This window comes from Cariama cristata, unplaced genomic scaffold (assembly GCF_000690535.1).
Source record: "Cariama cristata isolate BGI_N322 unplaced genomic scaffold, ASM69053v1 scaffold38238, whole genome shotgun sequence".
Taxonomy (NCBI): Eukaryota; Metazoa; Chordata; class Aves; order Cariamiformes; family Cariamidae; genus Cariama; species Cariama cristata.
In genome coordinates this window covers 2,727-10,851 of record NW_009631293.1, presented here as the reverse complement: position 1 = coordinate 10,851, position 8,125 = coordinate 2,727, and the positions used below count along the sequence as shown (strand labels likewise).

General features: G+C 40.0%; 1 protein-coding gene across 1 annotated transcript; it reads left to right on the top strand.

Moving 5' to 3' along the window:
- The first annotated feature begins 60 nt into the window (after positions 1-60).
- Positions 61-7,475, top strand: IP6K2 (inositol hexakisphosphate kinase 2). The gene is made up of 5 exons (XM_009705890.1): positions 61-372; positions 2,526-2,748; positions 3,599-3,774; positions 5,073-5,248; positions 6,692-7,475. The coding sequence occupies exons 1-5, from the start codon at positions 171-173 to the stop codon at positions 7,187-7,189; spliced, it is 1,275 nt and encodes a 424-aa protein (XP_009704192.1). The 5' UTR covers positions 61-170; the 3' UTR covers positions 7,190-7,475.
- Positions 7,476-8,125: the final 650 nt, after the last annotated feature.

The following is an 8,125-nucleotide window of genomic DNA, read 5'->3' as shown; positions in this document are numbered from 1 at the left end:
AGCCTTGCTTAACCCAGGCCTCAGCGTGCGGGGAGACTGACGGCCCGGCACTCTCTTGTGTTTGTTTTAACAGACTTTTGAATCGGAATAAACACCTTCAGGTCTTGGAGACTTCTGGCTGTGAACTGCCTTCACTACTGTCGCCTTCTTCTGTCTAATGCGCTACAAGGATGAGCCCAGCATTTGGAGCTATGGAAGTGGAGCACTATTCCAAGGGAGTCCTGCTCGAGCCTTTTGTCCACCAGGTTGGAGGACACTCCTGTGTCCTCCGGTTTAATGACAAGACCATCTGTAAACCCCTTATTCAGAGGGAACACCAGTTCTATGAGACTCTCCCAACAGAAATGCGTAAATTCACTCCACAATATGAGGGTAAGTTACCAAACCTTAGGAGGGGTTGGGCTATTTCTTTCTGTAAGTACAAGTGTGCTGTGCTCTATGTTATCTCTGAAATCTCTTCTGTGTGGAAGAGATTTTAGGGTTTTCTTTTCATGTATTTTGATGTTGTCTGAGGCAGGCTGTGGAGATGCAGGGTGGAAATGCTTGCCAAGTTGGTGTTTGGGCTGACTAACAGCATTAGAGTAGAGCAGCTCAGCTGGTGATAGCCCATATATCTCCCTTAGGCACAGGTAAGTAGCTAACAGCTTGTGAATGTTTTCAGTAATTCTCTGCTGCTTTTTTTGTGGATTTCTAAATGCTTTTTTTTTGCCACTTGTTTAATGTTTGTCTACAGGGATTTTGTAAGATTGGTTGACAGTGTTTTGTGTAAGCTTAGTTGTGGTCTCTCTTGGTTTTGGATTTCTGCTCTGACTCCCGTTTTGGTCGCAATAAGTACGTGTCGGTAAGGTGTCCTGTTGAATGTTTGCAGTGTTGTTTCTGCCATTAAGGAAATGAAAATTCATGGCATTTAGGTAGACATGGATCAAGTAGCCGTGATGAGGCTGAGTCAGATGTTATGTAGGAGTGGAAATTCCAGTCCTCTTAAGAATTGTGCTAGTTAACAGAAATACTTTTCTTTCTCTTTACTATTCTATCAGCTGCTGCCTGGTGATTAATAAATAGTATGTCTGAAGCACTTTTTGAAATGGAGTTGCTTTTTGAAGCACATTGATTTTAACAACCATAGGGGTGATGAAGTTTTGCATACTGTTTGTGAAACTGACAGAAGACTTCAAAGGAAATGTTTCAAAGTTAATACTCCCTGCATGCTTGCAGAGACTTTTTGACATGTCTGACTACAAGTTGTGTTGGACTGGAAGAAAATGCGATCTTTGAATGATACTTCTCAAAATGTAATAGCACAATTGTACTAGTGTATATGACTTTTGGGGGAGTGTGGGGAGGGATTTAGGGGTAAGGGGCCTTACTTGGTCCGTCTCTGTTATTTTTTTCCAGGATAAAGCCAAAGGCCGTTTGCTAGCTGGCCTCCCCCCTTTTTCCCTGTTGTCCTTTCCTTTGTGGCAGCAGGACTGTCATTCAGAGCTTCTGCGCTCCCTGCCCCAGCTACTATAGGTCTCAGAGCCGCCTGCCCAGCTCAGAAGTGCCAATCCCTCGCCGAGACCTCTCCCCTATGGCCTAGTGATGAGCTGCAAGAACTGTGCAGACTGATTGATTTGAGAATAAAGAGAGAGGACTGAAAAATAAAATTGAAAACAATTCAAACAATTGTTATGGCTTCTTCATTAACCACTGAAACTTGCTAATGTAGCACTGAGCGCATCTGTCAGAGCGCTCAACTAAGACTCTTAAAATGCAATGCAGTGCTCTAGAGACTCTTGAGGGGAGTATGAGAGAAAAAAATGCTTTCAAGGTTCACCATGTGTCTGTACCACAAACAGATCTGTTTTGTATTGCATTTTTGTTACTTATTTCGTAAGATTGCTGCATAACCAGTATCAATAAAATATATTCCAAAAAGGAGAAGAAAATGTATAATTAACGTGGTGATTCAAAGTGGAAGCTTTTGAACTAGTTTCTGTTGTAATGTGACATTTTCCTTGTTTTGCTCTACTTGCAAATCTTTCTTTTCCCCTGGGGTTCTATTAACCAAATCTTGTTTGGATAAGTGCTTTTTGCTTTGCTGTCATGCAAAACTTAAAGCTTTTGGTGTGAGGGTTTTTTTTGTGCAGGTCAGTTTTCACTGCAAGATGTTAACAAATGTTTTACATCTCACTTAGGTCAGACCAGTCAGGTTTTTTAAATTAATAAAAACTTTTATTAATTGAAATTGTCTCCTGTTATTATTTGATTCTTACATGACCACATCAGAGAGAGAAAAGAACCTTTTGTATCATTGTTTTGTCAATATGATAAATTGTCTTTTGTGAGGTGTCATTTTTGTCTAGGTCTTTTGATATTTGTTAGGTTGGCAGATGGGGTTTGGCCTGTGGCAAGATAGAAACTAAGGACCAGGGTAAGAGAAAAAAACCAAAAGTTGCTATATTCTTAGTGTAAAATCATGGGTTCTAAAAGGCTTGCTTGTCACTTCAGCAATTTATAACTGTCTGTGTTCTTTCTCTCTTCAGGTGTGGTGTCGGTGAGCTTTGAAGAGGATGAAGATGGAAACTTATGTCTAATAGCATATCCATTAAATGGGGACCACGATAACTTAGAAAACTTAGATAATTCTGACTGTGAACCCAAAAGTAAGCTGTTGCGATGGACTAACAAAAAGACAATGTTGTTAGAAAATGAGAAAATTTCTAAGGAATGGGTCCGACAGCACAGGAAGGAGGAAAAAATGAAAAGGTGAGTTTGATAGGGGGAACTGGAAGACAGTGTTAAAACATAACATTTTTTGCTGTTAAATTAGGATCTAGTCTCCAGAATGCCAGAGAATTCTCCAGAACTCTTAACTTCCATTTTCTTTTCTTCTCTTGTTCCTTTTGTTTTTCCTGACCTCTTCAGTGCAGACAGGTTCAGTAGTGAAACTAATATGTCCTCAGCCCAGCAGTGTTGATGCCTTTTTTTTTCTTTCCCCCTGTGGTCGATTGAGAAAGCTTTCCCCATGTTATTTTTCAAGCTTCTGCAAAAAAAAAAACAACCCCCAAAAAACCCCACAACCACACCTGCAAAAGCTCAATAGTTTTAAAAAAAACAAACAAACAAAAATATTTCAGTGTTTCAATATTTCAGGTATGGCATACTTTTGTAGAAATCTTGCTTTATTATTGTTAGTGACATTTTTCCCCTTGCTCATTTATGTTAATTGTGCCCACTGTAAACTGTGAGCTGTGATATATTGTGCTAAAAACAATGACCTTAGCAAAGGATAAATCTTAAAGCATATCACTACTTCTTGCATTACTTCTATGGAAATAATTCACACAGGTAAAAAAAATATATAAGTAGAATTGCTACATGTTTTGTAACATATTTGGCTATATGCTAATTTATAATAATATGGAAGTAGCTTTATAAAGGTTGAAATACTACTGTTGGGCAACTTGTCCACTGGTACAAAAAGCAAAGTAAAACTTATGCTAGCTGTTAGTGAAGGTGAGCAAAATAGTTTGTAAAGTTAAATCTACTGACAACCCCTTTAAAGTGCTTATTTTTGTACATGACCTCTAATTTGCTACTTTGTTCTGTTTTCTAGTCACAAACTGGAAGAAGAATTTGAGTGGCTGAAGAAATCTGAAGTCTTGTATTATACTGTAGAGAAAAAAGGAAATGTCAGTTCACAGTTTAAACACCATAATCCTTGGAGCATGAAATGTCACCAGCAGCAGTTACAGCGGATGAAGGAAAATGCAAAACACCGGAATCAATATAGTATCCTTTCCTGAAAATACCTCGTAACAATGGAACGAGTAGGGCTCTGCTTTTTATTTCTTGAAATGCCAGATAAAAGTACAGAGCAGGCTTAACTGCAATCCAAAGAGACTCTCTGAAGCCATGATTTATTTGGTGACTTTGAAGGGATTGACAGCGCTTTCCAGAGCAGGGGCTTTTCCAGCCTGTAATAAAGTAGCTAGGCTAGGAAATTCAGATGACTTAATTCAAATCTACAAATTGTGGATTAGTTAGCGAACAGGTTTTACAGCATAGTGTGTTTGGGATCTTTCACAAAAATGGTTTACTAATGAAAGCTTTCAAAGGAGAAGAGTTCTGTCACTTTTTGTTACTGTTTTGGTATTGGTGATCTTAAAAACTAGTGTCATCTTTCCCTTTTCAGTAACTTCTTAAATACAGAGGATATTCCAATGCCTGGAGTTGTCTGCTTCTAGTAGTCTCCTTTTAGTGAGCCTTTTTGATAAAGAAAAGCTGAATATAAGCTGTCATGTGGGATTGGAGCATGAGAAACACAAAAACAGTGACTGAATCCATGAAAGCTGAAGCATGGTTTTTGTGCTATGGAACCGTAGGCAACATCTCCACCCTATGCATTCTGTGGAAAAAAGATCTTGCTGTATGCAGGCTTGGATGCAACTGATACAACCTGCAAAAATGTTAATATCTGTATACTTAAGTAAACAAATTCATCATGTGTGAGGAATTTTGGTGAATGGATTACTAGAACATCTCTGACTAATAAACTGTTCAAAATGATAGAAAGCATTTCATGGCTGATATCCTCATCATTTCTCTGTAGATGATGATTAAATTACCTGAGTAGAAGTGTGTGATATTTCTGGAACAGTATTGCTACAGATGTTCTGAAGTGCTTTTTAACTTCCTTGTTTCAGAGGTGGTGTGAAAATGCTTCACTGTTTTTGAATGGTAACTGAAGCACAAAATCTTCTTTTCCCACAAAAAAAGTTCTCTTGCTAGACGGGAAGTACTTCGTAATTCCAAGTCAACTGCCAGATTATATTTCTATATGACTCTGGTTACTTTTTTTTTTCACTTAATGTGGAAATTCACCTGTATTCTCTAGAGACCAGTGAAACTGGAACTAGATATCCACTCTGCTTTAAGCCAAGTTTATGTAACTGTGATTTTTGATAGGCTACTGTGTACTGGATCTGGTTTGGGTATGCTTAAAGTTAAGACTGTGGCACTATAAAATCTGTCATAATGGTTTTAAAACCTGTATTCCTCATTGTGAAGATTGTTCCTTAACTAATCAGAATTCATTTTGCTGGAAAACCTAACATCTCGATACGAAGTACCATGTGTGTTGGACCTTAAGATGGGAACCCGACAGCATGGAGATGATGCATCAGAAGAGAAGAAGGCTAATCAGATTCGCAAGTGTCAGCAGAGTACATCAGCTGTTATTGGAGTAAGAGTTTGTGGCATGCAGGTGAGAAGAAAACTAATTAGGTGTAGGGCGACAGACTTGTGCTCATTTCTGATAGTGGGGCTTTTGGCTTCTGTAGTCATCCCATGTGTTGCTATCCTTGAGATGCTGTGCTTCGTTTCTTTCAGTGCGGGGAATGAGGCTCTTGAGTGTCACTTATCAGTTGAAGGTGACAGCATCTGCAGGAGCGACTGCAGCACATGCTCCGCATCAGTGAATGCATTCTCTGAGCACAAAACCAGTCTCCTGAACAATAGCAGCAATTCAAAACTGTGTAGCAAAATTACTGATTTGATTAACATTTCAGGATAGCGTAGGAAACAATTGAAAGGAGGGTCTGCCAGTACATGCGTTTTGAATAAAACGTGTGGAAATTTGCCAGAATATTAAGAAGCAATCAGTTCTGTCTTGTAGACTTTGAAAAGACACAGACCTTTCACTGCCTAAAATAGACTTGTTGCAAAGTGCAGACAAGAAGTGGCATGGTAAATGTGATAAGACTCGTGGTCAAATAAGGAGATAGAGTTGTGTGGACTTTCACCTGAGTTTTTTGTTTGCTTGCTTCTGTATTCCTAGAGTGACAAGTGGGAAACAACTTGTTTGTATTTGAGGCTTTTCTGAAGCCTCTCTCCTCCCATCTAGTAGATTCCAGGAATACCAGCAGTGTTTGCTAGGACTTGTTCCACAACATGACTATTGGCATGTTTGGTGTTCAGCTCACTGTTTAACTTCGGAGAAAAGCACGAGGCAGAAGTGGAAGTGTGGGAGCTACATTTCTAACCGCAGTGTGCTGGGCTTTGAGCGAGGCCTGCTCGTTGTTCACCTTCCACTATAGACCTGTGCTGGAAAACAAAGAGGAACTTTGGGAGCACCTGCAGTCCTTACTTGACACAAATGTCAATGCATTATCAAGCTGTGTGGTGTATAGACCACTCTCCTATGGGAAGGAATCTTCCTGCAGAAGCACCTCTGACTTCTTTAAATACAGAGGATTATGGAGCACACCTTAGTTTTATTAGGACTGTTTGCTCTCACTTAGAGCTCAGCATTATGGGAATCAACCGGTACGCCTGTGAGCAGAGGCAGATAATGAGCTGAATTGAGTGGCTGTGAAACAAGTTGTAGCTTGACTTTGGAGATCTTGGCCGCGGCTTTCCTAATCTCACTTAAACTTCTCGTTCTTACATTCCCGGTGCAAAAGCTCAAATGTAAACTGAAGGAATTTTCCATTTCCTCTGTGCGTCCGAGTTCCACAGACACTACTGGGTCTGTTTTTAGCAGTTTCTGTGTAAGAGCAATTTTAAGTCAGTAGTATGTCATCTTTTAAAAGCTTTCTGTAGTGTGTCTTTTTCTTCCTTTTTGTTTTAATTTTTCTCAAGGCTTTGAGTCAGTATTACCAGCAATTTTAACTGTTTCTTTTCTCTTGTCTTGTGTTTGTATATGCAGGTCTACCAGGCAGGCACTGGCCAGCTAATGTTTATGAATAAATACCATGGAAGAAAACTCTCAGTCCAAGGATTTAAAGAAGCACTTTACCAGTTCTTTCATAACGGCAAATACCTGCGCAGGGAACTCTTTGAATCAGTTATTAAAAAACTGACTGAACTCAAGTCTGTCCTAGAGAAACAGGAGTCTTACCGCTTCTATTCGAGCTCCTTGCTGATCATTTATGATGGAAAGGAAAGGCAGGAAGTTGCTGTCGATTCAGATCCAGAGGACTTAGAGGACCTTTCAGAGGAATCTTCTGATGAGTCAGCAGGAGCATATGCTTACAAACCAACTGCTAGTACTGTTGATGTCCGTATGATAGACTTTGCCCACACAACCTGCAAGTACTATGGAGAAGATAGTGTGGTGCATGAGGGCCAAGACACGGGTTATGTTTTTGGACTTCAGAATTTAATAGATATTATTAAAGAAATAAGAGACGAAAGTAGTGAATAAGCAGTGTGAATGCGAGTCAGTAGAAAGCACTATTGTGACTCTTTGTATTCCAAAATTATTGGCCACTTTCTGGTGGTAGGAATCTTCACAGGCTCTGCAGGGATGGTCCTGTCAGAGTCAGACTTGTTCAGAGGGCATTTACTTATATTGGTGCTGGACCTAGCACTGGCAAAACTTGGTATCCTTATTTATTTTAACTTTCTTAAACATTCCATATTTGATTACTCAGATACCTCTGTTACCCTGTGTGTATACGTTCCAATAAAATTCTTTTTGTTCATTGTAACTGATGCTTCTGTTGTTGCTGGTGACTGAGGAGGAGATGAAGATCACATCTTTCTGATGGTGTAATGGAAAAGCAGTGTATAGACAGCAAGGCTTACCTGCCCTGTGAAACCGTGTACAGAATAGTACATTTATTCTGGGCCTCCTGTCAGGAGCGATGAACGAGTCCAACAGCTGCCAACCTGGCCAGGGCTGGAGCACCCACACTTTGAGGAGAGGCCGAGGCAACAGGGCCTGCATAGATGGGGGAAAAGACGGCTCAGAGGAAGCAAACGGTGGAAGGTTGGTTCAGAGACCTCTGAAGGTCCCTTCCAGCCAGAGTGGTATGACTCTGATAAGTGAGAACTTGTCTCTTAAAATCTCCAACAACCTATTTCCCATTTCAGGATCTTGTAAACTAGATCTCATGCTGTAACCCATTTCTAGAGAGCTACTGATATTTTTTTAATCTAAGCTGAGCCAAAACATGTAAAACTACTACAAGATTAGCTGCAATGGCAGCCTCTAGGGGAGAGCTGCAGAACCTGAAAGGTATCCTAAGCAGCTTAAAATCTTACTTGGGACAAATAGACAGGAAGGAAGTGTCAGAAAGTGAGAGGACAGTGAGTAACTGAAATAAAGATAAGAGTAACTCCAAACTACTGGTGACTC

What these genes read in the sequence shown, in the direction of transcription:
- IP6K2 (XM_009705890.1), top strand. Translation starts at nt 171, where the DNA reads ATGAGCCCAGCATTTGGAGCTATGGAAGTGGAGCACTATTCCAAGGGA. An exon ending in ATTCACTCCACAATATGAGG is followed by an intron (nt 373 to 2,525) that starts GTAAGTTACCAA and finishes TTCTCTCTTCAG; the next exon opens with GTGTGGTGTCGGTGAGCTTT. An exon ending in AAGGAGGAAAAAATGAAAAG is followed by an intron (nt 2,749 to 3,598) that starts GTGAGTTTGATA and finishes TCTGTTTTCTAG; the next exon opens with TCACAAACTGGAAGAAGAAT.